Below are 26724 nucleotides of genomic sequence, written 5' to 3' on the forward strand. Positions count from 1 at the left end.
GGAGACCGTGATTCGGCAATGGAGCACGCAGCAGGATAGTTGCAGTAGTAGAGATTATATTGACGTGCTGCCAAGGATCTCAAAAGCCGTTGGGACAGCAGGCAATTGCCGCGTAGACGAGAAAGAAGCATATAAATCACTGTTTGTTCACAGAAATCGAACCAATTCCCAACTCTGGCAACTTATACCCCATCGTCGTAGCTATTCAACCAAGCGAGCGTCGCCGATAATGAGGATCTTCCCAGTGCTATCCCTGTTGTCACTCTCACGCATCCCTCCCTCACTCGGCGTCCCGTCGCCTCAGCAGCGCCGCGATGTCGAGCTCCCGCCAACACAACAAGCCCTAACCATCAACCTGAAACCCCAGCAGACGTCGACGCGAGACTTTGTCTCTCTCGATGGGCTGTGGTCTTTCGCCCTCGAAGACTCCACAAACAGCACCTCTGCTCCCTGGACAGCGGCGCTACCAAAGGGCCTGGAATGTCCCGTCCCTGCTTCCTACAACGACATCTTCGTCGACCGGACCATTCACGATCACGTCGGCTGGGTCTACTACCAGCGCACTGTGACTGTCCCTCGGGGTTGGACAGACCAGCGCGCTTTTCTCCGTCTGGAGTCAGCAACGCATCATGGCCGCGTCTATGTCAATGAGCACCTGGTTGCCGAGCATGTTGGCGGCTACACCCCGTTTGAGGCCGACATTACCTCTCTCGTGCAACCCGGTGAAAGCTTCCGGTTGACGATCGGCGTGGACAACCAGCTGACGCACGAGACGATCCCTCCAGGTGATCTGGTGACTTCCGAGTATACAGGGAAGAAACAGCAGAGCTACCAGCACGACTTTTATAACTACGCGGGGCTGGCGAGATCCATTGGGCTGTACTCTGTGCCCAAGGACCAGTTTATCAAGGACATCACGGTCGTTCCAGAGGTTGATTGGGATGGCGACGCAGAGACGGGATTGGTGAGCTATACCGTCGAGACTTCTAACACGACGACCGGCTCCATCCGGATCTCAATTCTCGACGAAGAAGGAAACGAGGTCGCAACAGCGTCCGGAACCACTGGGACAGCTACCATTCCCTCTGTCAACCTCTGGCAGCCTGGTGCTCCCTACCTCTACTCCTTCACTGTCAGCATCCTCTCCGCCTCCCAACAGCTGATCGACACATACACGCTCCCCGTTGGTATCCGCACTGTGGCTGTCGGCAACGGCACTATCCTGGTCAACAATGAGCCGGTCTACCTGACCGGGTTTGGCAAACATGAGGATAGCCCCATCCGCGGCAAAGGCCACGACATCGCGTACCTAGTCCACGACTACCAGCTGCTGGACTGGATCGGCGCGAACTCTTTCCGGACTAGCCACTACCCCTACGCGGAGGAGGTGATGGAATTTGCAGACCGCCACGGAATTCTCGTGATTGACGAAACGCCCGCCGTCGGGCTGGCGTACAGCATTGGCGCGGGCATCTCAACGGACACAAGCAGGGTGACCTTCGCGCCGGACGGAATCAACAACAATACCCGCGCAGCCCACGCCCAGGTTCTTCGGGAACTCATTGCACGGGACAAGAACCACCCAAGCGTTATTATGTGGTCGATCGCCAACGAACCCGCGTCTGATGAGCCTGGTGCGCGCGCATACTTTGAGCCCCTCACGCGGCTCGCCCGCTCCCTCGATCCCGCGCACCGGCCCATAACTTTCGCCAACCTCGGACAGGCAACCTATGAAACCGACACGATCTCTGACCTATTCGATGTTCTCTGCCTGAACCGGTATTTTGGCTGGTACTCGTACACGGGCGACCTGGAGTCCGCGGGAAAGGCTCTTCATGAGGAACTGGACGGATGGGTGGCCAAGTACCCGACCAAACCAATCATCATCAGCGAGTATGGGGCAGACACAATGGCGGGACTGCACTCTGTTCTGGGGCTGATCTGGAGCGAGGAATTCCAAATCGAGTTGCTGGATGTGTATCATGGTGTGTTCGACCAGATCCAGAATGTGGTTGGTGAGCATGTTTGGAATTTCGCGGATTTCCAGACAAAGGAGGGCATTCAGCGGGTGGATGGAAACAAGAAGGGAGTCTTTACAAGAGACCGCAGACCCAAGGGGGCGGCGTTTGCCTTGAGGAAGAGGTGGACGAATATGATGTCGAGTTAGATAGGGCTAAGTGGGTAGACATTTTGATGCGTCAACATTGGCGTTGTGCCATGCTTCCTTTCTCCCCTTCTATATCATGACTTTGCGCCGTAGCCGGTACTGACAGAGCTTAGATGCACTTGATGGGTTTTGTACTCAGCAGCCCAGCTAGAGAGGAAATTGTTGCTCTGGGGGCTTCTTTCGTGCATCGCACGGCCTTTCCGCTCTCCGGTAGACCCGGGGCTTTGAGCTCGGTTGTAAACATGCCTCGCAGATAGGAAATAGGTAGGGCTTTATGCTTCCATTAGCATTAAAGCAGGAGTCAGAATGTCCATATACCAGCAATCCCTGATTTAGCATCGTTATACTTCCTGGCCGTCCAAAGGACAAGAGGAGCTACGGCTCCGGCCCTGCACGGCTACAATTCATAGAAACTTCATCATGTCATGACTCCTATACCCACACCTCTGAGCCGGCTGACACCTGCTTAGCTCGCTTGCCCTAAGGGCAAAGGGGCAGACGATCCAATGAGTTAAATATGTGTAGCTACTCGTGTGCCCGTAGCTGGTCCCTCTAATTTCCTTGCTTCACGAGAGTGAATATCGCCTCCCACACATCCACTGACTGTGCTACAGTGTCATGATCCGTTCCATTGACTGTTGTTGAGACAAAGTCAACGCCCTCCTCTACCCCCGGTGCACTCCAGCACTCTTCAAGGTACTTTTGACCCCGGCTACCCACCATGGCGTCCTTAGCTGCGAAGTACGCCTGAAGTCTAACGCGTCTGCCGGCATTCCGCTCGACAGAAGTTATCATCAGCGCAAAGCTCGCATAGTCAGTGCATGCTCCCCAGTCCGCACCAGCCCCTTTCCTCAAACATTGCAAAGCCTCGCTATTCGCGCCGACGGTGTCCTCGGCGAACATGAAGCGGGCGGATAAGCGAGCCAGCTCGACCTGTTCCCCATGAGGCACGCCGTAGTCCTGCTCAAAGCGACGCGAATTCGCGTCGAGGAACGAGCGGTCTTCTTTCGTCTGATTGAGGCTGCCAATTCCCGATATCATGGATATCTGCCGGACGGCGGCGCCGCTGGATGCCAGCACTGGGCTGGCCTGGGTGATGAAGAAGCGGGGAATATGGTGCCAGAGAGTGAATGCTTTGCTGGGCAGGTTCTGGGCCATCTGCATTGCTGTAACACGTGAGTGGGCGGGATCGACCCAGGGAGCTAGCGTCGGTCATTCCGTTTAGTTGTTTACCTTGTCTTATATGTCAAGGCTTGAGTGCGTACCCAGTAAGACTATATGTTGATTCACTAGCCCCTGGCACCGCGCCCACGTGTTCAGCAGGTATATAGTTCCCGCACTATGTGAGGCCAGAGTAACGGAGGGAATGCCCAAGTGAGTAAGCAGGCGCGGGACAATGTCGACCCATACGTCAATGCGCTTAGCAAGCGGTACATCAGTCGAAGCGCCCATCCCTGGCCGGTCAACGACGAGCAGGCGCACGCCTGCGCGCTCAGCCATGACGTGCATCGGGATGCCGAGGTACCGCGAGGCGAACATGCCTGGGAGGTAGAGGACTACGGGGCCCGTGGCGCAGCCGATATCGGCAAAAGAGACGGTAAGCAGGCCCTGCGCTGTGCTGAGCTTGACCCGGCGATGGAAAGTATTGCCAGAGATGAGGGTGATAGTGGTGGACATGCTGGGTGGATTGAGGTGGAGGATGAGCGCAGACAAAATGAAGCTGGGGATTCACGAGGGGTTGTGATTTACCCCCAAAGGGTTATCTTCATTCGGGCTAGTCCTTAGCCAGGTAGAAGTGAAAACTATCGATGATGCCTACCTCTGTAGACGCAGCCCTCGAAAAAACAGCACGTGATATAAGCAGTCTGAGAGATTTTGCCACTACACCAAAAAGGGTCAACCCTTATTAGTAAGGGCTTTTATTCTGGTTGTCTCAGTCTATCAACCGGCGAACGCTCATCCTTACTAATCAATGTCCAGCACCTTGCTCGTCCAATCATATGGCGCGATCACACCGCCATAGGCGATTGCAACTATCTATATTAATTGAACTGTCTACGGATATCGAGAATCTTCTTTCTGAAGCTCTCGAAAAGCTATAAATAACGTATACAGATCGTAGTTAGGAGATCAATGACCAGAATTGGCAATAGTAACCACCTCAATAGCCCACACAGTCTGATGTGGGCTATTGAGGTGGTTGCTAGCGTCAAATTTGGTTATGTAATTGATATTTTCAACGAGTGACTGTATTGAAGGTCTTGATCTCCTAACTACGGTCTGTATGGGCAGTTTATACCTTTTCAAAGGCTTAAAAAGAAGGTTCTCGCTATACAGGAGATATCCTTGCCATACAAACGGTATAAGGCATCAAACAGATATCCCTGCTATACAAACAGTGTAAAGCATCAAACAGACAAGTAAACAGAAACGAGCGAGTGCTGAACATTGATTAGTAAGGAGGAACCTCCTCCGGTTGACATCTGACAGTCGGTATATTAGGACTTAGCGTTCTATTGAGGGTTAGCTCTGTCATTAGCCTTGCGCTATGTCCCATTCTACCATCGCACCACAAGATCGCGTTCGCTAGTTTACTCCCTGTAGTTGGAGTCATCCATTTCTATCGTATCAGTCGAGCCTTTGATACAAAAGCGAGTTGACATTTCAGTGCTGGTTTAAATAACCAAGAATGGACACGAGAAGTAACAAAGATGGAGTAAATGAAAGCTATAAATGTTTGCACAGTGCCCTGACTTACAGGCCCTATTTGTTCGACAGTCTCAACTTTCTGATATTAATATACCTGAGCGCTTTTTATAAATACTTTCTTTTTATTTTCTTTTTCTTTTTGTTTTCTTTTTGTTTTTTATCATAGAAGGGGAGATAAGACTCTTGATTTAGGAGTAAAAAAAAGCTGCGTTAGCACTATACGTCAAAAGACGGCACACAAGGAGAGCCTAGCGGCCAACTCATACTCATGCGACCGTGAGGCTTCTTGCTCTTCTCCACGCTATTACCCGGTCTCAGTCAATCGAAGAAAGTCTCACTGAGCTAAAAGCCGTTCAGTGAGCAAGAGCTGAGGGTGAGCCCGATCGAGGATCTGACCATCTTTACGAGTGCACATTGGGCCTGGGGGTAGAGGCATGGAGCGCGTGCAAGCTCACAATTTAGTACGACACCTATTCTATACATGTCCAGTGTGTAGTGTATAACTTGACCTAGGGCGATTAGCCCTATCGGGTCACTGGAGAGCTTTGCTTGTGCTCCTTTCGGCCCCGTCTACACGAGCCCGACAGATGGGACTGATCAGTGCGTCTTTTGCGACGAACCCTGCCCAACAAAGACCCATATCGAGGCGCACCGGTTCACGGCGTGCCAGGAGAGACCATCGAGCTTTCGCACTTTCTACCGCAAGGATAATCTGACCCAGCATCTCCGTTTAATGCATGGCGCCACACAGGTGCTTCCGGTGACGGAAACGTGGAAATCACAAGTGGAGCTTGTCAACTCACGCTGCGGTTTCTACGAGAAGAGATTCACCTTGTGGTCCGAAAGGAACAACCACCTTGCGCGGCATTTCCGTGAGGGAGCTCTGATGAAGGATTGGCAAGGATGTCGCGGCCTCGCCCTGGCGGTTGAAAACGTCATGCCACCTTATCTCATCGGCATTAATCGGCAGGGATGAACCCCTTCAGCGCCTCCCGGTTGAATAATGTCGGAGATTCCAGAAGTGCTGCAGCAGACGCAGAAGTATGTCACAATCATCCAACCGGGCATAACCCGACTCCATTCGAGTATCTTACAGCCTCTTTGACCCAGTATGTACAGCAAACCAGCGCTGCGGGACAGACCGTCACGGATGAGATGTTGCAGAAAGAGGCACGTCGCATTGTATTCGGCGATGACGACCCGTGGAATCAGACACCAGCGGACAATGTTGAAGGCTCAAACTGTTCAAGGAAGGGGTTGAACTCGGCCAGCGGTCTGAATCTACGGCTGAACCCTCGACCAACCCAGCAAATGAGGAATACAGTGAGTATAGCTTCTGTCTTCCTGGTCCGCAGATCATTGGACACCAGCCGGAACCCATCCTGGCGCGGACTCTCTGGACATGGATGGCACGTCCATGGCTTGGGCATGGCAAATTCCTGAATGCCTCGTAGAATTCAGACGGAACATGAAGGCGCTTTCGGCTGGCCTGGTTAACGAAGAGGGCGATTCCCTTGAGCCTTACTGCTTGAGTATGCACCTCCCTATTATTTGAGATGCTTACTACATTCTATTGGAGTCATGACACAATTTCCTTCTGAAAGAGCTCGACCATTGCGCGAGATTTACCTGGAGAAATCAATTTCTACAAACAATCCTGACGCTTAATCTGCGTTGTCAGTGGAGCCATTACTTTTCATCCACGAATCGTCAGCGAACTTGGTCAGGTAGTTCCTGAGACTGTCAGGAAATATAAGAACAATAGCCTTCTCACTTACATTATCCTCTGAGTGTGTGCTAAGATACTTCAGCAAGCCGGCAAACACTGCCCTTGAGGAGCCACCACAGAGTATCCCCTCTTCTCTAACCAGTCCCCGCGCAAAACGGAACGCACCTTTATCACTGGCTTTCACCCACAGGTCTGGTGCGGTTTGGTCCTGAACCCCGGGTACAAAATCGTACCGATTCCTTCAACTTTATACTCGCTCTTCTGTTCGTTCAATTGAGGCAGATGCGCAAGGACAGATCCCATAGGGTCTACACCAATAATCCTCACATTCCGGCCATTTTTCTTCAATCCCCTTGTCAAGCCTGTGATAGTACCCCCGGTGCCGGCCCCAGCAACCAGGATGTCCAGTTGCCCCTTTGTTTGAAGCCGCACTTCTTCTGCTGTCCCGTACTAGTGGGCATGATTCTTTTCCCTATGAAACTGATAACTTCTGAACCCAAGACTCCCTCATGGGAGCCATAGCACTCCACGATCCGGCCATCTACAGTACCCTCGCCTTTTTGCAGAATGCGGCAGGAAGCGTTCCTAGCCCCTTTGACTGCTGGCTCGCTCACCGGGGTGTGAAAACCCTGCATCTCCGTGCGTGGATTGCATCTCAGAACGCGGCTGACATTGCTCAGGTGCTCCAGGATTCACCACTTGTTCTCGCAGTGCATTATCCTGGCTCATCTGGGCATCCACAGCGCGAGATTGCCCTCAGGCAGCATCGTGAAGGGCTGGGTGTATGGTCTCTTTCCTTATCCGTGGAGGCAACAAAGCTGCTAAGAAACTCTGCGAGACTTCGCAGCTGTTCACTCTGGCAGAGAGCTTGGGAGGCGTAGAAAGTCTGTGTGAGCTACCTGCCGCGATGACACATAACGGGATGCCGAAGGCAGTGCGCGAGGAGAACGGAGTCTATGACAATCTAATCCGCTTGAGCATAGGGATTGTAGACGGTGAGGATGTTAAGGCCGATCTAGTTCAGGCACTCGAGAGAAGCACCTATGAGTTGGCACCATCCTTGGAATGGCAAAAAGGTCCCACCTGTGAGGAGCTACCTAGCGCGTACATGCTCAAAGCACACTTGTTTATTTCGTATGCAAAAGTTCGACATTTAACTTTTCCCCAGCCACAGCTGCCTAGAGAATGTATGAATCGCCCACCACAGTATTACCTTTCGGGCGGGGGTGTTTCTGGAGCTTTGGCGAGTAATAAGCGTCAACAGCGCGGTGCTCATTTAGGGCTTTGACGCGATCCCCCATGTCTATTTTTGACAAGCATGCTTACTGCCGTCTATCCCAAAGAAACCGGGCACGTCAGCGTCTGTTCCAAGTCCAGCTAAATTTGGATAATATCAGCATGCCCATAGCGGCAGGACAAGAATAGTGGCGTCCGTTCTACGTTGAAAGAGCATCCACGTCCAATTCAGCGACAAGGAAGCTGTACACTTCGTCGGTATTTCCAATGCAGATGCATACATGAAAGGCTGTTTCATCGACAAGCGCATATGCCTTACAACGGTCTTGCTATTATTATTCGCGCGTAATAGTCTCATGTAGCGACGAATCGGTGCAAATAGGGTATGTCTCCGAGCGGACCTCAGAGGCAAAGTATTTGTCCACATACAGGAATAGGAAGCCAGATAGCGTGCTCGGTATGGCCGAAGGGATTGATTCACTTCGTTACATGACTCTAAACTGATGTCAAACTTTGGGACGAAACACGCTATAACCACCAGACCTCGGCAATCTGGTGTAGAATATCGAGAAGGAGATCATCAAAGGAAATAACCATGCTACAGGTGAGTGTAGCGTCAAAACAGCGTCTTCTATACTGGTCATATTGTTTAAAATTGTTGCGCTTGATATATTCCATTCGATTGTGGGAACGCTTGCACGCTTCAACGATATTCTCCCCGAATAATGGCTTGCCTCAGCACGAACCATCTCACTCCAAAACGCCGGGTTACTATCTGGGGTATTGTTGTCAAGATCAAGAACTCGGACGGCACTTCAATCTCCCTCGATTTGCCGGGGAAATTGACTTTCAAGGGACTATCCGATTCCCTGGGTAGTAGAGCGTTCCCACTTTTCTTGACTATAAATATCAGCCCTGTGGAGACTTGAGTGGCTGAAACAATGAAAATGAGCTATAATTGGCGAACCAAGCTCCACTGCCTTTTATAATAGTCAAAATTTGTCGGTATTTCAGCACGCATTGCAAAAGCCACAAAACTTACTCCCATACAAGTGACAGGATCGGCTGTTGACCCTACCCCGGTACAGATGGACGCGCAGATGTCTCGGATTAGTTACCAATGGACTACAGAGGCCTCTTTATCTGGCTCTTGGTGATATTTTGCACCCAAGCAGCGTTTATCCGACGCCTGCCATGCAGCCTGGAAGAGGATGGATCGACTGATCCGCTATTCGAGCCGCTTTCCCTGACCGGCGCGCTGGACAGCAGGGATGACGGCGCCTCCCTCTCCATCAAGCTTTTGGGCGACTTTGTCGATGAAAGGTGCGAAGAATTGGACGGGGCATCGGCCGTGCTCACACTCGACGCCCGACTATTGGGCCGTTCGGGCATAAGTGGAAAGCCGTGGGCTCCAAAGGGGAAATGCCCTATGCTGTCGCCAAAGGAAAATCCAAGGTACGTAGCGGCTTGAAAGGTCGACAATGGGTCGGATGACGGACGGTTCGAGCAGATATGACCGACGGACGTATGCGATATACAAAGCCTCGTTTCCCTTAGAACGTGAGCTCCGCTTCAGCAGTCTGGATACGACGATCCAGCTAAGCCTGAACAATACGAATATAGCCTGTATGAGGGCTCATATCACGCCATATCTCGGCTCAACACCCTCCCGTATGCTTATGGGCGTCCCATTGGCAATCATGCTACTCTCAGGCATCGTCACAGGCGCGCTGAGAAGCTACCAGAGACGACGCCAGAGTACCTTTCGCTACGAGCTCGGAGACGGCATGCAAGACCCGGCAGAGTCGACCATGCCTGGACTTGGCCCCTGTCTCCATTACCTCCAGTTCATCTTCCTAACGGGGTGTCTGACTTTGTCCTATCCGGGCTTCTTCCGCGCGGTGGTGAGCAGCCTCAGCTGGTCGTCCCTGATCTTCAGGAACTGGCCGGTCACCCATCAGTTCACCTACCCGGGCGTCGAAGACGGGATTTACTCGGTGAACGCGACATACGGCCTGGAGGAGATGGCCCAATACCTTGGCAGTACTGCGACGAGCGATCTGTGGACCAACTCGATCGTGAATCTTGCCCTGCTGATGGTGGGAGTCGTCGTGACCATTCTGTCGACCGGTCTCTATAGTTGGCTACGGCAGCTCTACCAATCTCAGCGCAACCTGGATCAAGCAGTCGACCTGCAAAGGGAGATGCGGACCCTCCTCCACCGCATTGGATGGAGTCTCGCGCGCCTCGTGCTCGACTATTTCCTCCACCCGCTCATCGCCCTCTCTCTTTTCCAGACGAACAACGCGCGGTGGTTTCCAGTCACCCACACGTCCACCGCGCTGATCGCCGTGGCTTTCCTCGCAGGTGTACTCATCATTGTCGTCCGCCGTCTCGTCAAGACCGATCGCCAGGCCGTCTTTTTCCAGCCGACGTCTCTCCCCTGCGGGGTTGGCTCGAACCACTGGGGATTCTACACACTATACGGCATCCCCTTTGTCCGGGGCATAGCCATCGGCGGACTGCAGCTGTCAGGACTAGCGGAGCTGGTCATTCTTCTGGGATGCGAGGTCTGGATCCTGACCTGGGGTTCCTGGAACCGGCAGACGAGGTTCACCGGGAGGCACGCGCTACTGTCGGCTGCTAGACTGGCCGCGCTGGGGATGAGCTTTGTATTTCTCGTCGAGGTCGGGGCATCTGAGCGGACAAAGTCGATAATGGCGTACTGTATATTGTCCCTGCATCTGACCGTTCTTATCGTTGGACTAGGTCTGGACTGTATCTACAAACCGGTTCGGTACCTCTCGTACAGAGTCGGCCTGCTTGATTCGGCTCCAAATGAGCATAGTAGGTCAAAGGCTCCGGTATGTTTGCTATGCTCCACAGAAACGCAAAGAAGAAAAAGTAGACGCGACAGCTGGCTAATTTATCCTTCCAGGTCTTCGGTATAGCGCAACTCTCGCATAGGTCAACGAGACGCTTCTCCTTTGCCCATCTACCGGCTCTCGACCCTGCTCCTGGTGAACATCCCTCCCCGCCCTATATACGACACTCTCCTCGTCCGGGTTCTTCAGGGTCTCAGTTCACATATGAGAGCAAGTCATTCTTCCGGCCACCTCGGTGTAATGCACCTCTATCCTCCCATAACGGGGCTGTCAGTGTTACCCCTTCACCAGAAGGAAGCGACGAGTCCAGCGAATCGAACATGGAGTCCATCGAGTTAGCGCCTCTAGACAATATTTATGAGATGATCAACAGCACCGAGTACTACTCTCAGCGAGAATCCGATCAGTTCTACCGCCCGCGCGAGCGAGATATCACTCGGTCCAGAAGAGAACCGTGCTCGGAACCCGAGATTCCAAGTGCAGGCCGGGGCTTTGGGCCTTCTAAGCTGTTGAGATGGAAGCGGCAGATGCCTAAGGAGAGGGGTTTTGAGGTGATCAGGCCGAGGGCTACAACGCCAACGATGGTGCCCGGAGCCGATGCCTGACATGCCCATCCATTACTTAGGGAACTCTCGACACATGGGGACTATCCGAGGGCTACCTGGAGGGCTAGTACTATTGTATGCATAAACCTCTTCTTCCTATCAGGCAAGGGCAACCCAGCTCACCATGAGCCAAGCCCTCTCCTCTAACCTAGCAAATCATATGCCCAGAGAGCCCTACACAAATTGGGGGGTTTTCAATACGAAAACAATAAAACCAAATAGAATAAAATTTTTTCTAAAAAAAAAAAAGTAAATAATAAATAGAATAGAATAGAACAGTAATGACAATAGAAAACTAAAAAGGAAAGGCGAAAAAGAAGAGAGCGCACAGTGGCAGCCGCTTCCACAGAAGCATTCCAAAGCCGAAGCCACTGGCATAGTGGACTCTGATGGACCCCCGGGCCAGGCCGACTGCCATTTTTTATTATTAATCCAACGAGTAAGCAATCGGAGCCCTGCCGTGGTGCCGTCTGCAAGTCCGCGGTCCAGGAACGGCTAGCAGCGGCCCAAAGCGCCGCTGCATCGTGTAGATGCAGACCTGCGTCTCTGTGGTTTCCCATTGATTCCGTGGTCAAGAGACCTAATGATATCTCTCTACCATGACTGACCTTCTTGACTGGAACTGCTGAGAGCATGGCTCAGTAAGCCAGATACACATTCATGGCTGACAAATATATGGAGTCTGCGGAGCGAGTCATGCCGAATAAAAGTGGACCAAAGAGCTTACGATCAAGGCCAGGTGGGGGAAGAAGTGTTTATAAAAAGGCCCTGCGTAACATTCCACCGGGACCTTCATCACCCCTCAAAGATATAATACAGTGATAAGAGTGTCCCCCCTCTTCAACACCATCACGCCCAACCTTAAGACCTCTTAAAAGCTGCCAACCAGCATGTCCCGCATCCTCATCACTGGCTCGACTGACGGCTTTGGCCTCGCCGCAGCCCGCCAACTGGTCCAAAAGGGCCACATCGTGTACCTGCACGCCCGGAGCGCCCCGCGTGCCGCCGAGGCCGAAAAGGCTTGCCCTGGCGCGGCTGGAACCCTGATTGCGGACTTTTCGAGCCTGTCTGAAACGAAACAGTTCGCGCAAGAAGCTAACGCGCTCGGCACTTTTGACGTCGTCATCCACAATGCCGGCCTCTATCTCGGCCCGATCCGCAGGACAGAAGACACCCAGATGCCCTCGCAGGTGGTTGTGAATGTCCTTGCGCCTTACATCCTCACATGCCTGATGAACAAGCCAAAACGGCTGATCTACATCTCCTCCACGCTGCATAAGCAGGCCGACCCGAACAACCTCGACGATATGTTCTGGGCCCAGCGGGGGGAGGCGCAGTGGGATGCGTTCAAGGCGTACTGTGACACGAAATTGCAGGTGAATCTTGTCGCGAACGTTGTGGCCAAGAAATGGAAAGGTGTCACCTCTGTTGCTACCGTTCATCCAGGCTGGGTGGCCACCAAGCTTGGAGGCGAGCAGGCGACTGATAGTCTGGAGGATGGAGTCGAGACATATGTGAAGTTGGCGGAGGGGGACTATGATCAGAGCCTGATTGCGCCGTATTTTGAGCCAAAGGGGAAGCTAGGCGAGCAGATCGCTGCTGCAGTGGATGAAGGGCTGCAGGAGAGGGCTGTGAAGCTGTTGGAGGAGAAGACCGGGCTGAATATTCCTGCTTAGGGAGATATTATGATCACATTAGCGACCTTTGAAGATGGCTCGGTCCATGGAGGCTTGATGCACGTATATACACAGAGCATAAACCAAGACTATTCATTACTGAAGTACATCTCATGGTCCACGCCCAATAGACTCAAGGATCTGCGATTCATAACCGTGAAGCGCCGTCACAAACTAAGTATTCATTCCAGTAGGGGGATAGAAAAGGCACTCCAACAATGTAGGCGTATTTATACGCAGGATAAATGATAAGTCTATTCCGCCTACCTCAGAATATCAGGCGTAAAACAGACTTTTTAACGTGCGCAGAACGAACTGGCGAATGATTCGTGCCAGTGACTCTGCGTCAAGGTGGTTCCAGATATGCTAGGCTCTCACTGCTCTCTCTCAGGCTGGGATTACCCTCTTCTCAGCCGGCGCACTCTCTGAGCCGGTCTGAGCCGGCGACTCTCTGGGTAAAAGTTTCACGCGATACTTTATTAGAGCCAATATGGTGGCGGCACCCCAGCGTCCATGGAACCTCAAAGCTTGTCTTTGCCCTGTCATCCTGCATCTCAGTTCCCATGCTCCAGAGCTGCATCTTCACTGGCAATTCTTCTACCAATTTGAGAAAAGAAAAATCCCGGCAAGATGGCCGAGGGCATCACTTACATAGACCTGACCTTTGACTCGGAACTCCCACCCCCAGCGCGCCCCAAGGAGAACGTACCCCCGCCGAATCTGGACAAGTTAGGGTCGCCCTACCACTGGTCCCCGTTCCAGAAAAGCTTCATCACATGGCTCTCGTGCCTCACCACTCTTTTTGCTTCCTTTGCAACCAGCTGCTTCAGTCCGGGGACCGAGCAGATCTCTTCCGAATGGGGCGTCAGCCGCGTCGCTGCCTTCTTGGGCATCACAACCTTTTGTTGCGGGATGGGCTTCGCTCCTATGCTTCTAGTTCCCCTGTCTGAGATCGTGGGCAGGAGGCCGGTCTTTCTGGGAACGGGAGCTATACTTGTGATTTTTCAGCTGTGCTGCGCAGTTACAAGGCTGTACTCGGGGTGCGTATGGACCGAATCCTCTCTATTTTCCCGAGGACTGAATTTACAATACGACATAGGATGCTGATCGCCAGGCTCTTCACTGGCGCCGCAGGATCAACGTTTACCACAATGGTCGGCGGCATCGTGGCCGATATGTACGTGCCGCGCGAGCGGAATGCCCCCATGGCAGTCTTCACCGGCACCGCGCTGTTCGGGACGGGCCTGGGTCCGCTGGTCTGCGGGTTCATCGCGCAGTATACGACATGGCGATGGATCTTCTACATGCAGACCATCATCGACGGAATCCTTGCATTGGCCCTGCTCTTCTTCTTCCGCGAGACTCGCGGCGTCGTCATACTCCGTAAGCGAGCCAAGGCATTAAACATGTACTACGAGCGTCTCGAGAAGGCCGGGTCCCCAGGCATGCGATTGCCGCAAAGCGAAAAAGCCAATGACGGCCAAACCCACGATCAGACGAGAAAAGAAAGCAATTTGCGCCGAATCCGCTGGAGAGTCGCCAAACACGAAGCACGCGCCAGCATAGCCACCACTCTACGGGTATCCGTCTCGCGCTCATTCCTCCTCCTCTGTACCGAGCCCGTCGTCTTCTTCTTCTCCCTCTGGGCTGCATTCAGCTGGTCCGTTATGTACATCAACCTCGCCGCCATCCCGCTCGTGTACCAATCCACATACGGATTCAGTCTTTCCTCCGCAAATGCGATCTTCACCGCAACCTGCGCCGCCAGTATCATCTCCACCCTCCTATCAATAACCCAAAGCATTCTCGCCTCGAGGCACGAGAGATGGAACACCGTTCCTGAGCACCGGCTCTACTTCGCCTGCGTCGAGAGCGTCCTTCTGCCCGCCGGACTGTTCATGTTCGGCTGGACGTCGCAGCACGGCGGTACGATTCCATGGATCGTGCCGACTATAGCCGTGGGGATCTCGACGATGGGGATCTTCTCGATCTACCTCTCCGTGTTTAATTACCTGGCTGACACGTACGTCCGCTACGCGAGCTCTGCGCTGGCGGCGCAGAATTTCTGCCGGAATCTCATGAACGGGGTGTTTCCCCTGGTGTCGAGGCAGCTGTTTGAGAATCTAGGGTACGGGCCTGCAGCAAGTCTGCTGGGGGGCATTGCCGCTGGACTATGCCTTGTGCCCTGGCTGTTGGTGGTCTTTGGGAAGAGCATAAGGAGGCGAAGTCGGTTAGCAAGTGAGAGTTTCAATCGATTGGACTCAAACTTTGTATAGCAGGTTTGCAGCAGAAGCTTGGATATATAATTGCTTCTATCTAGTTTGCAGGATAACTCCACATTCAATACCCTGACAGACGCAGTTCTGTATCCACTTGCACCGCTACATTTTAAGATAAGGTAGATATCTAGACTGAGAAGACAAGATCAACCAATATTGTCACTGATATAACTCAAGAGTCCAGAGTACGGAAGAGGCATAAAGTACCACTGCGGCTAAACATAGCCAGTTTCCTTTGAATGCATGATGGTATACCACTTCGTTAGTGTTAGTTTACGCATGAAGCTAATCAGCAGACTCACTATAGCAAAGATAAAACAAATCATATATGGCAGACTGGCCTGGTATTATGAACATTTATGCTGCATTACTAGGTGCTACGGAGTGGGAAGAACGAGGGATTTTATAGAATCATAGGTCTGTCCGATAAAGGCGGCCTCCATTTGAAATCCTTGCTGGAATACCAGAAAATCCATTTACTACATAACTGAATGCCTTGATCACCACTAAGAGCGTTGCATTCATTCTTTGTGTGAGAACGACGGTCGGAATTCGTCAATACCGATCCGATCTAACCTCGCTTGGTCGGGCCTTATAAGACCCGAGCTCTACTTTTTCCCAACCCCACTAGGACTTGACCTCTGACACTTCCAATTGATACCGGCTTCGAATGTGAACAGCTCTGGTTGAAGCGAGGGAGGCACCGGCATGCACTATTGTGCAGATACTGCGCGCGCAGATCGTCGTTGACAGCGTATCCAAAGACCTTGCCGGCAATAAAGGCGTCGGGGACCGCTGTAGCGGTCCAGTCTCCCTGTATCTCCAAGGCCTACAGTACCAACTAGACGCTATTCTTGGGCAGACGCGTTAGGCGCGTTCCAGAAGACTGAGGACATCTTCCTCTCATCAAATGCTCAGCTGGAAAGCAGCAGTATTAACCGCCCGCCCGGCACAGATATCCTCTTATATCTCTACCACTAGAATAATATTCTTGAAGACGTCCATGATTATGCTCCCGATATTCCACTCGGTACGCATCCGCCTGAACCTTCGACTCCTCCGGCTGGGACCTGCTTCTGTATCCGAGCAGGTCGTCGACAAGCTGGCGCGGCTAACGCAGTCGGGTCTATGAAAGCAGCTAACAGCAACGAGATGGGCAGCTTAACAATGGTGTCCAAGGCTCTGCTGGGTTTGCGCGCTGACTGGGCCGCTTGACTGCCTGATCTGCACGCAGCGGTAGAGTGGGAGACGGCCAGGAGACCATGACCCTGAAGACCAGTGGTTGTGCCTCGCCCTGCCAGAGTTCGATTAGAAGCTAATCGACAGCTGGTCCCGATGCATGATCTCCATTGGATGCGGATTCTCCTGCCTTTGGGGGTTCTTTGACGAGTAGAGTGTGTACTGTATATACTGGCATACTTTGGAGTATATCCCAGAACGAGCAGGCATGTTTTCTAGAACGTGTAGAGTATGAAGTGAGTAAGGAGCCACTTGGCATGAAAGCCTCAATCTACGCAATAAAACAATATGGTTGAGAAGAATGACAAGTGATCGACTCGTGCGAAACGCTCGGCGATACCGCGAGGCCCGCCCCGGCCGTCGCTCAGCGCGGCGCGGGCGCGGACTCGCGCAGCAGAAGGATTCATATCTCGGGGGTTTGTAAAGCCCGAGACGGTGGTTCGATTTGCCACTAACTGACTATAAAACTGCTTTTAATAACAAACCGCCGCCTAATCAGTCTGTCCCTCAACTTTTTTCCCCCTCAACGCGTGGGGCATCAGAGGAAAGATAGCATATACATAAATACGTGCCCCCCAACACCAGTCGATGAGCTCAGTCGTTGATACGCGGTCCCTTCGGCCCCCATACAACCAGGATGATGGCCTGACTGTAAGCAACGCAGTCGCAGAAGCAGACGCACGTATAGTTAGCACCTCTAGGTCACCCACACAGCTCCTCGAGCCGTCGTCTAGCACACAGCATGCCGAGAGCAATATAGCAACGCCGACATCAACTGCGCAGCTGCTGCCCAACTCCGCCGACAAACACCTCGAGCTCGACCGTAGCCATAAATCTAGCGACACTGGCCCTGGGCCAGGCCCAGGGCCCAGCGCAGGCCAAGAGGCGCAGGAGGCCGCACCTGAGGAGTGGATCAGCGGAGTCCCGCTGCTGCTGGTGAATACTGGAGTAACACTGGTGATATTTCTGATGCTGCTGGATACCTCAATTGTCTCTACGGTAGGCAGTCCTGTCGTCCTCTGTGCGGAGTTGTTGCTGACCAGAGTCTAGGCGGTCCCGAAGATCACGAACCAGTTCCATTCTCTTGGTGACGTGGCGTGGTATGGGAGTGCATATACTTTGGCTAGGTATGAAATGTTCGCGATACAGCAAAGGCACCTTGAGGCTGACTTTGATGCCAGCTGCGCGTTGCAACCGCTGACCGGCAAGTTTTACACGCATTTCAAGTCTAAAGTATGTACCCGAGCCTGCCCTAGCCTGCTCTAGCCTACCACTCCAGGCCACAATCTAGCATTCTGTCTTGGCTGTGTACTAACGCATCCAGATCGTCTTCCTCACCTTCTTCGGCATCTTCGAACTTGGCTCGATCATTTGCGGTGTTGCCAACTCCTCCATAGCGCTGATCATCGGCCGCGCCGTCTCGGGCATGGGCACTTCTGGCCTAATCAACGGGGCCCTGACAATCATTGCGGGCGTCGCGCCGATCCACAAGAGGCCCAGTAAGTTTCCAAACCTCCTACTGTCTTCCCTGCTCCCCGGGCGAGGGGTGCTCAGATGCTGACGGTATTTATTGTCGCAGCGCTGATTGGGATCATGATGGGCGTCTCACAACTCGGCCTCGTCCTGGGACCGCTGGTCGGCGGTTCTTTCACGACATACACAACCTGGCGATGGTGTAAGTCTTCCTATCGGCGAGCCCGCTATCGGCCATTCTAATGAAGAAATTATCTAGGCTTCTACATCAATCTCCCCATCGGCGGGCTGGTAGCCATCCTGCTCTTCTTCACACGCGTCCCCGAGCAACGCAGGAAGCCTCCTGCGCTCTCCGTCCTCCCAACCCTACATAAAACTCTGGACCTGGTCGGATTCGTGCTCTTCGCCCCCGCGGCGATCATGTTCCTGCTGGCCCTCGAATACGGCGGAAACGAGTACCCGTGGTCTTCGTCTAGGGTGATCGGACTCTTCGTTGGAGCCGGTGCAACGGCCCTCGTCTTCCTGGGCTGGGAATACCGCAAGGGCAAAGAGGCAATGATCCCATTCCATCTGCTGACGATTCGAATTGCATACACGAGCTATATCGCCACGGGTGTGATGTTCGGGCTGACGATGGCGATCGCTTACTATGTGCCTATCTACTTCCAGGCTGTTCGAGACGACTCCGCGCTCATGAGCGGTGTTAATTTCCTCCCATATGTTCTTGGCCAACTCGTAGCGGCTGTCATCACGGGAGTTCTCAGTATGTAACATCATCGCACTTTTGTCATTCTGTTGCATGCAAAGGCTCACGGATGACGCACATTTCAGTTGGCCGACTGGGCTACTACCTCCCCTTCGCCATTGTCGGTGCAATCCTCAGCGCAGTCGGCTCCGGCCTTTTCTCCTTGTTATCTCCCACAACCTCGACTGTCGCGTGGGCGGCATACCAGATCGTCCTCGGCTTTGGGCGGGGGGCATCAACGCAGCCTGTTCGTCTACTCCCATCCAAATCGAACCTAAGCCCTACCCTTGACCCCTTACAAGACCAAGAGGTGTATACTAACCAGAGCGGCCATGCTAGACCCTCCTCGCTGTGCAAAATGGCGTAGCACCCGACGACCTCTCAACAGCCATGGCGATTCTCATATTCAGCCAGACGTTTGGAGGAAGCGTGTTCCTCGCGGTAGCGTCGGTCATCTTCTCCGAGGGGCTGAAATCGCAGATCCCGCGGTACGCGCCGGGTGTTAATCCCCAACAGATTATTGCAGCAGGTGCGACCGGATTTAGGGATATCATTGGAGGAAGATCTGAAAGGAGTGCTTAGGGGGTATGCTAGGGCTATAAATTGGGTCTTTTATCTTGTTGTCGGGCTGTCGATTGTGCAATTTGGTGTAAGTTGGGGAATCGGATGGGTCGACATTCGGCCTAAGGCAAAGGAGGAAACCAAAAAGAACGGGGAAGTGGACGGAAAGGCGAATGATGAGGAGAAGAGGGTTGCTCGGCCTTTGATCGAGATGGAGGTCCAAAGTGTAGGTGTAAGGAAGAAAGGATAGGGTTGGGGATTGCGCTGGGTGATTTATCGATCCGGCTCCGGCTTCTACATCCAGTGGAGACTGTACAAAACGTCATTGATTTCTATCTCGAACATGTATTACTAGATCCATGTTGTTCAGTTCACATGTTGTTTCAGTCGCCGAACCAGAGGATGAAGCCTTGTAGTACTTGCAAGTACTTTTTGGTAGTATTTCTGCGCTGCATCGCTGCATCCTCTCGAGCATACAAAGTATATATAACTAGAGCTTGATAGAACCCTTATCGAAAAGGATATGGTATCCACACTATCTGGTAGGACTTGAACGGTGGCCGGCAAAAGGAAAGGTATGATGATTCTGGGTAAGCGTCAGCTGCATGGACTTATCACAGTGAGCATTATTGATCACTAACCTTTGCCCTGAATACCGCGCAAATACCAGTTGGAATGGATAATCCACGCCAGCCTGCAAGCACAGAGCGGCCCTTCAGGCCTGACATTTACGCTAGCCTGGGCCCCTCGCGGCACCACCTCAGAAAATGATGAACGTGTTGCGACAAAAGTAAGACTGAAATGATCTATACAACGAAGGGGCAGCGCGTTTACCAACATGATAGCGGAAGGCTCGTAAAGAAATACCAGTGAAAACGTGCTGTAGACAAGAGTGAAGAGGGAAGCGTGAACAATAGCCGATACGACAGTTAGTGCCTTAGGTATAACCATATTCAAGGCCTTTACCAGAATATGGAGGCAGTGGTAGTAGACGAGCGGATGGAACTATAAAAGCCAGTCGTATGAGCGTAAGAACAGCAACAAGGGGGCAGCTCGATAGAGAGTTTCCCGTCAGTTTCTTTTGGCAGAATATGCGCAACCGCAGAGTTGGTTTATTCCCTAACAAAGCATCAAACGGCCCGTATCGAAGTCGGAATGATCCAGACGGTCCTGACATGGAGGCATAATTAGACTGGACAGGACGGAATTATGCTTATGCTTCCATGGCGACGACTCCAGCTATGAGAACCTGTGCCCCAACGGTGATTTGTATTGGCCCTAGGCCATACCCTGAATCCCTAGCTGGGCTACATATACGTAGTCTGCAGTCTGTCCAGTCCCACCAGCAGTATGGAGATTCCCATGCTCAGGCCGGCCGCTTTGCCTTTGCCACTAAGACAGTCCTATAGCCATCCACAGAGGTGCACTGCCGGTAGATCCCCCGGTGATTCAAGCAACCTTGCATAGTAGCAAGTCCAGTACTATTCCAGCCCGTTGCGTACATCCGGGATATACGTGGTAGAGGGCGGTCTTATGCATGACATGTCGAACGGGACACTTTTATTATCTGTTATGGTCTACGGTTTGTGCATTTGGCCGTATCCAGCCATTTCCACCGGGTACCTGAGTTCCGAGTACTGCATCGTATTTGTTCTCTATGATATTAACTATAACCAATCCTCCCTTGACATTTCCACGCCTGGGGCGGCACCGCTATAAATCTATCGGGAATATATCATGGACACATGTAATGCCAATCTCTAGACCTTAAAGTTGGGATAACACCGAGTAATGCCCATCCATACGCGAATAGGTATATTTTTGGTACCTAAAGCATATAATGATTTATCGTAAATTGTGGGTGGCCGGTCCACCACCTAGACTCGGCCGTTGCAAGCATCAACGCTTGATGTCCCCCACCACCCACTCCACACATGTGAATTCCTCTCCCCAGTCCCATCTCGCATCCCGTTCGCATGGCCAATCTCACTCGATCTCCAATCCACCGCCCCAGTCTCATTCGCTGTAGGATTCGGTTCCTGGTCGCCCGACAACCCTGGCCCGGACCAGACCGGCGCTTCATTCAGGGTCCGCACACTAGACTCCGTACTTTCGCCCGAGACAACTTCTACGAGACGGCCGAGAATGGCAAACTCGAGTCGCAGCTTGATACTATACGCGACAGGCTTGAAGAGGACCTGTAGCACAAACAGCCCTGAATACTGGAACACAACGACGATGATATCCAAGATCAAGATGACGATGTTGATGGCGAGGAGCTGCATGAGGATAACGCGGTGTGCACGCTGCGGCCGGAGCCACAGCAGCTTCGCTGTTTCCCAGATATATATGGAGGAGAGAAGACACTCCTGGACGCAGAAGACGACGAGCTGGATGCGTTCAATGACACTGTACCCGCGCACGAAGGCCATCCGCGTCGGAGACCGGGGCCCGACGGCACCGTATAACAAAACCGTGACTGGGATTTGCATGAAGACTGAATTTGCGATAATCAGGTAGAGGATCGCGCGGAGGATGCGGGGGTTATGAAGGACCAGGTGCAGCCGCGACCACAGCACCATCGAGTGGCCGGTTACCATGGAGTACCAACCGATCAGGACAAAGGTAACGGAGATATAGGGACTGATGGAGGTGAAGAAGAGCAGGACGAAGCCCAAGCAATTGATGATGAGGCTGCATGATGTGATGAGCAGGGACCAGAAGTAGAGGCCCTGGTAGCGCTTGAAGGAGGCAAGACATAGGATAGTCAGCTCGATGGAGTTGTAGAGGGTGATGCTTGCGAATGCGGTGAAGGCGAATTTTTCGTTGAGGGTGATAGATTCGACAGGATCGGAGGACATTTGATCTTGACTGCCTGAGCCATGGGGGAGGAAGGGTGGACGGGCGTTTGGGAGTTTCTATACTGTCTGGGTCATGGGGTTAGAGGTAGGGCACTTGGTGGAAGGTGTTGAGGAATTACCCTGCTACCGGTGAGTTGGGTTTCGGCGTCATTTAGACTGTTTGAATATTTTCGCCATTGCAGAGCCTGCAGTGAAGGTTTGAGAGTCTTTGGTTCGGAAGTTTTGATGCCATGGTAAAATAAAGTCAAACGCCATGCCCTCATCATGATATGGTAGGTATAGCAGCCTTCACCAGCATCTATAGCTGTCGGTAACCCCAGACTTTTGTCACATAGATCTGCCACATAACATTCGAATCTGCGGTTTATAAAAGTAATCCTTGATCTATAGCTGCTGCACTCAGGATCTGAAGGAATGATTTATGCAGAAACTTGCCTATTCCGGGACCCGTAGCTGTGAGCTCTGAACGCCGAGCTCTACAACCATGGAACAACCCAACTGCTGGGTCTAGACTTCCAACCAACTGTCATTGGAGCAGCCCTCCGCACCGCCGAGGCGAATCACGAGCTACGACTGCACGTGGAGCACGATTGACCATGGGATGATGACAGCTACACCTGGCAGAGGTTGGCCGGTGCCAGGTTGCTAGACCCGTGGCGACTCCCTTACCGAAATCTCAACCCCGCTTTCACGCGGCGCGCCTCGTGTCGAGGGTCAAGGATCTCCTCGGGATCCCCTGACGAGTCTTTGGATTGGGCCAAGTGGCCTGGTGGAGCAGATATATCGTACAGAAGAGGAAATATCATGTCCGGGGAAGCAGAATTTCGCGGAAGTGGTGCCGTCCGGACGAGATTGTGGGGAAGGCAAGCAACGGTAAGGTTGGAATTTGTACCTCTCCATGCGGCTTCGGCCGTATGGCGCTTGCCACTGTTTCTGGGAAAACGCGGGGGAGAGGGAGAGGAGGTGGGGGGAGGGGAAAAGCTGGGAACCTCCCTCACGCTGGCTGGAAATGGAGCATCCGGCTATATTTAGTACACTTTAGACAATTTTGTGCATTGTCTTGATAGCGACGGATTCAGTCCTCCATCAACTTGCTAAATACCAGGGGTAGAGAAGAGAGTATGGTTGGTTCATAGATAATCATACGACCTGACCTGCCACTACTGTATACTTGCACCTAACCCTCTATAAACGACGGACACCTGTATTTACCATCGAGAATCAATTCATCTCGACAACCTGAAGCGCAAATGCATAGCTCTGTTTCTCCATTTGCGCCAACCGCTTCTTCTCCAACTCAGCCACCTCTTCCATATACCTCTCCTCATCGAGCCCTCTCCCCATGACGGTCTGCACCCGCGCGCTGTCGACGAGATAAGAGTAGAGGGCGACAATCACCTTGCCTACAAGGAACCCCATCGCACCAGCCAGGAACGCCGCACACACACCGAGAAGGCCAGAAACGACGGCGGGGCCCGTGAACTTGGAGTGAAAGTGCTTGTCGTATATCCAATCGTCAAGACGCTGGCGGTGGCCGTGGTGTAGGCGTTGGTGGTCACCGGCCGATGGTGTGCAGTGCTGGCCGGGCTTCGAAGCAGAACCAGAAGTGCAGGGCTCTCTCTCGGGCTGTTGAAAGTGCGTGTTATAGTACTCCTTCCAGGCTTCCATGCGCCACCAGCTGGGCTTCTTGCTCTGAGCGTCGGTCTTCGTGGCATTGTTTTTCTCTTTACCTTTAGCGCCCGCTTGGTGAAGATGTCGGTGGTATCTATGCCACGATTCTTCGACCTGGATGATCTGCAAATCACCATGGATGTCACGGACGATGCCGATGGAGACCGGGTGTTCGGTCGCGCGACGGCCTTGCAGGTCGACCAGGGTCAACGTGAGATGATACAGATCGCCTAGTATCGCGCCTGGCTGATGCGGGAGAGGTGAAACATCAAGCGCGTATGCGAGGGGCACCGAATCGATGAGGGACCCCTGCTTTCGGGGTGCATGGAAGCGCATCGGCCATGAGGTGGGAAAAATGATGTCGTTGTTGGCCAGGAGAGTGTCGTTCTCCGTCGAGAAGGTGATGGTCTTTTCAGTCAGTGGACTCCCGAGAAATATAAATTGAACTAAGATAAAATAAAATAAAAATACCATGAGGATGCACTCGGAAAACGTACAAGAAAGGCCGGCTTAACATTCTCGAGACACTCGCTATATGAAAAGGCGCACTCTGCGCAGGAGAGATTGAGGGTGTAGGGTTCGCTCGCAATCGATAGTGGAGGCGACGCAAAGACGTTGATATTTTCTGCAACAGTAAAACTGTTCAAGAAGAAGAGTGCAGTATAGGTTAATGATCGTAATATCTGCATGGTGATGTGGTGGCCAGCAGGTGAGAGCTGCAGATGGGTTTAAAAAGGTAGCAGGCAAGGAACTGAGATAGAAAAGAAGGAAAGAACAGTTGGAGCGTCTCAGCGTTAAAGAGCGTCTAGAATCTGTAGACCATTGCAAGATCAAAACATCCTATTATAATTCCGCCAGAAATTTGTGGCTAATTATGGCTGCCTGGCACTTGAAGTGATGAGCAACGTGCTTCTAGTGTAGTCTTAACGCCCTGTGGCAACCCTAGTACAAACCCTCCTTTTGCCGTGGAAAATCCTTTTCAACGGTGAGAATCCTTCCAACTAGACCCTTGTTCCTGAGACAGCCAGGCTTCTCGAGTTAGCGCTCGCTTTTCGCCGAGCAGCGCCGTCCCACTAGCCAGTGAGACGATTCAGCTTCACCTCAGAATGTCTCAGTTCCTCCCGGCCATTCTTTTTTCGTTATTTTTGGCCGTCTCGGAGCCGGGAGTTTTCAACCTGTTCAGGCCTGTTTAGTAAAGCTTAGCATTCGAGTTTATCCCGCAAGTGGAGATGATCGTGTTGATCTCGTGATTGATTCGCCTAAATTATTCTGCCTGAGACCAGCTAGTTAAAAGTGTCTCAGGGAACGTGGCAGTGCCGGGATACGCAGTCTCATTGGGAGGAACGGAGGGTACTGTTGGTTCGTGGCTCTCGTTCACGATCAGTAGATTCTGCGATGCTACGCTGCTGCTGTGGGTTGTCCCAAAACAGGGCCCCCTAGGCGACACCTAGGGTCTTGGGGAGCCCTGGGTTGTACCTGACTCTTTTCCTGCACTTCGTCTTCTGAGCACTGGTATACATGGACCATATTGTCTATATTCAGTCTCTATTTCTCCTTCCATGCAGAGACAATCTTCCCAATCCCTTTATACTTAACGATTTATCTCGCAACCTAACGCTTAGTGGACAAAGAACTATGTAAAAATTATCCCTCCGTCAACCAACATCGTCTGTCCTGTAACATAATCCGAGTCTTTGCTAGCTAGAAACCCGCCTACCAAACCTGCCACGTCTTCCACCCGGCTCGTCCGTCCCAGCGCGATGAACCTGTCGGAGTACAGCTTCAGACTCTCGCCCTTTGCGCGGCCCTCGATCTCCCCCAATCCGCCATCGATCGCCTCCCACATCTTCGTGTCGACGATACCCGGGCCATACGCATTCACCGTGATCTTGTGCTTCGCCATCTCCATGGCCATTGCCTGCGTAAGCCCACGCACCGCCCACTTGCTGGCTGAGTAGATCCCCATGGTTGGAAGCAGCTTGTGCGCGACGATACTCGCCGCACCGAGGATCTTGTACACGTCGACGCCCGCGGCCGCCTTGGGGTCGTCCTGAGCGATCATCTGTCGCGCCGCGGCGGTATAGCAGTTGAAGATGCCGTTGAAGTTGACGGACATCACGCTGCTGATGTCCTCATCAGTAACGGATAGCAAGGGCTTGACCTGCGAGACCCCGGCGTTGGCGATCATGAGCGTCAAAGGGCCGAGCTTCTCGGTGGTGTCTTTGACGAGAGAGGAAACGGCTGGCGCGGAAGAGACATCCGCTGGGATGCCGATAACATTTGCCTGGGATTGGGATTTGATTTTCAGAGACAGTTGCCTCGATTGCCGCCTGGGAGCTGGGTATATCGTTGACACAGACGGAGCAGCCATCGCGGGCAAGCCTGAGGGCGATTGCTTTGCCGCTGTGAATTCGTGTCAGTCCCTGGGTTATGTTGAATGAGGTAAGGGGGGTCCCAATAGGGCAGGCCTGGTGTACATTCCGCGTGCGGAGCCGGTCACGATTGCTGTGCGGCGAGCCAGATTCAATGCCATGCTGGTTCTCGAGTACCGTCACTCTACACGCAGTTTGATTACAGCGACTGAATGTTTGTGTCAAGAAGGTCTTCTTGTCCGTGGTCTGGGAGGTTGACGGTCGACCTTGGAAAGCGGGGTAAGAGGGAAGGTTGGCTGTCCTACTCTCCGCGCATCCAGTAGTTCTTGAATATAGCCCACGTACTTAAAGAGGTACTTATAGCGCGAGGTCGCCGGCCTATTCGAGCTTGCTCGAGCGGAGCGGGGGTAGAAACACTTGGTGAATACATGTAGGGCACCCAGTTTTGACTATGATGCTCTGGGGAAAGTATAGCTGTATGAGTTTAACACAGTTGAATGCGACGCAGTCCTTGAG

At 52.6% G+C, this 26724-nt stretch overlaps 10 protein-coding genes across 10 annotated transcripts; 6 read left to right on the plus strand and 4 right to left on the minus strand.

The window, feature by feature from the left end:
* Positions 1 to 56: 56 nt before the first annotated feature.
* Positions 57 to 2241, plus strand: BDW70DRAFT_105486 (glycoside hydrolase superfamily). Its single transcript, XM_073734393.1, has one exon. The coding sequence runs from the start codon at positions 230 to 232 to the stop codon at positions 2165 to 2167; it is 1938 nt and encodes a 645-aa protein (XP_073592670.1). The 5' UTR covers positions 57 to 229; the 3' UTR covers positions 2168 to 2241.
* A 478-nt stretch (positions 2242 to 2719) lies between these two features.
* Positions 2720 to 3844, minus strand: BDW70DRAFT_163160 (alpha/beta fold hydrolase; the record flags this gene model as incomplete). The annotated part of the gene is made up of 2 exons (XM_073741250.1): positions 2720 to 3369; positions 3433 to 3844. 2 exons carry the CDS (start codon positions 3842 to 3844, stop codon positions 2720 to 2722), a joined length of 1062 nt encoding a protein of 353 aa, XP_073592671.1.
* Positions 3845 to 5724: 1880 nt separating this feature from the next.
* Positions 5725 to 6577, plus strand: BDW70DRAFT_105511 (uncharacterized protein). Its single transcript, XM_073734394.1, has 2 exons — positions 5725 to 6408; positions 6558 to 6577. The coding sequence occupies exon 1, from the start codon at positions 5849 to 5851 to the stop codon at positions 6317 to 6319; it is 471 nt and encodes a 156-aa protein (XP_073592672.1). The 5' UTR covers positions 5725 to 5848; the 3' UTR covers positions 6320 to 6408; positions 6558 to 6577.
* A 2345-nt stretch (positions 6578 to 8922) lies between these two features.
* On the plus strand, positions 8923 to 11473 carry BDW70DRAFT_105512 (uncharacterized protein). The gene is made up of 3 exons (XM_073734395.1): positions 8923 to 9296; positions 9352 to 10705; positions 10780 to 11473. Exons 1-3 carry the CDS (start codon positions 8962 to 8964, stop codon positions 11329 to 11331), a joined length of 2241 nt encoding a protein of 746 aa, XP_073592673.1. The 5' UTR covers positions 8923 to 8961; the 3' UTR covers positions 11332 to 11473.
* Positions 11474 to 12199: 726 nt separating this feature from the next.
* On the plus strand, positions 12200 to 13116 carry BDW70DRAFT_170973 (uncharacterized protein). The gene has a single exon (XM_073743078.1). It carries the CDS (start codon positions 12222 to 12224, stop codon positions 13005 to 13007), a length of 786 nt encoding a protein of 261 aa, XP_073592674.1. The 5' UTR covers positions 12200 to 12221; the 3' UTR covers positions 13008 to 13116.
* A 521-nt stretch (positions 13117 to 13637) lies between these two features.
* On the plus strand, positions 13638 to 15283 carry BDW70DRAFT_163163 (major facilitator superfamily domain-containing protein; the record flags this gene model as incomplete). The annotated part of the gene is made up of 2 exons (XM_073741251.1): positions 13638 to 14047; positions 14107 to 15283. 2 exons carry the CDS (start codon positions 13638 to 13640, stop codon positions 15281 to 15283), a joined length of 1587 nt encoding a protein of 528 aa, XP_073592675.1.
* Positions 15284 to 17036: 1753 nt separating this feature from the next.
* On the plus strand, positions 17037 to 19811 carry BDW70DRAFT_142763 (MDR family MFS transporter). The gene is made up of 8 exons (XM_073737989.1): positions 17037 to 17524; positions 17576 to 17652; positions 17707 to 17758; positions 17850 to 18024; positions 18105 to 18200; positions 18258 to 18761; positions 18830 to 18990; positions 19083 to 19811. The coding sequence occupies exons 1-8, from the start codon at positions 17114 to 17116 to the stop codon at positions 19323 to 19325; spliced, it is 1719 nt and encodes a 572-aa protein (XP_073592676.1). The 5' UTR covers positions 17037 to 17113; the 3' UTR covers positions 19326 to 19811.
* A 1370-nt stretch (positions 19812 to 21181) lies between these two features.
* Positions 21182 to 22876, minus strand: BDW70DRAFT_170975 (uncharacterized protein; the record flags this gene model as incomplete). Its single annotated transcript, XM_073743079.1, has 1 exon — positions 21182 to 22876. The coding sequence occupies exon 1, from the start codon at positions 22163 to 22165 to the stop codon at positions 21182 to 21184; it is 984 nt and encodes a 327-aa protein (XP_073592677.1). The 5' UTR covers positions 22166 to 22876.
* Positions 22877 to 23232: 356 nt separating this feature from the next.
* BDW70DRAFT_105547 (uncharacterized protein) lies at positions 23233 to 24748 on the minus strand. Its single transcript, XM_073734396.1, has 2 exons — positions 24334 to 24748; positions 23233 to 24244 (listed from the first exon to the last, which is right to left on the minus strand). The coding sequence occupies exons 1-2, from the start codon at positions 24523 to 24525 to the stop codon at positions 23387 to 23389; spliced, it is 1050 nt and encodes a 349-aa protein (XP_073592678.1). The 5' UTR covers positions 24526 to 24748; the 3' UTR covers positions 23233 to 23386.
* A 480-nt stretch (positions 24749 to 25228) lies between these two features.
* On the minus strand, positions 25229 to 26691 carry BDW70DRAFT_142771 (uncharacterized protein). The gene has a single exon (XM_073737990.1). The coding sequence runs from the start codon at positions 26205 to 26207 to the stop codon at positions 25470 to 25472; it is 738 nt and encodes a 245-aa protein (XP_073592679.1). The 5' UTR covers positions 26208 to 26691; the 3' UTR covers positions 25229 to 25469.
* Positions 26692 to 26724: the final 33 nt, after the last annotated feature.

This window comes from Aspergillus foveolatus (genome assembly GCF_047715535.1).
Source record: "Aspergillus foveolatus strain CBS 279.81 unplaced genomic scaffold BDW70scaffold_63, whole genome shotgun sequence".
NCBI lineage: Eukaryota > Fungi > Ascomycota > Eurotiomycetes > Eurotiales > Aspergillaceae > Aspergillus > Aspergillus foveolatus.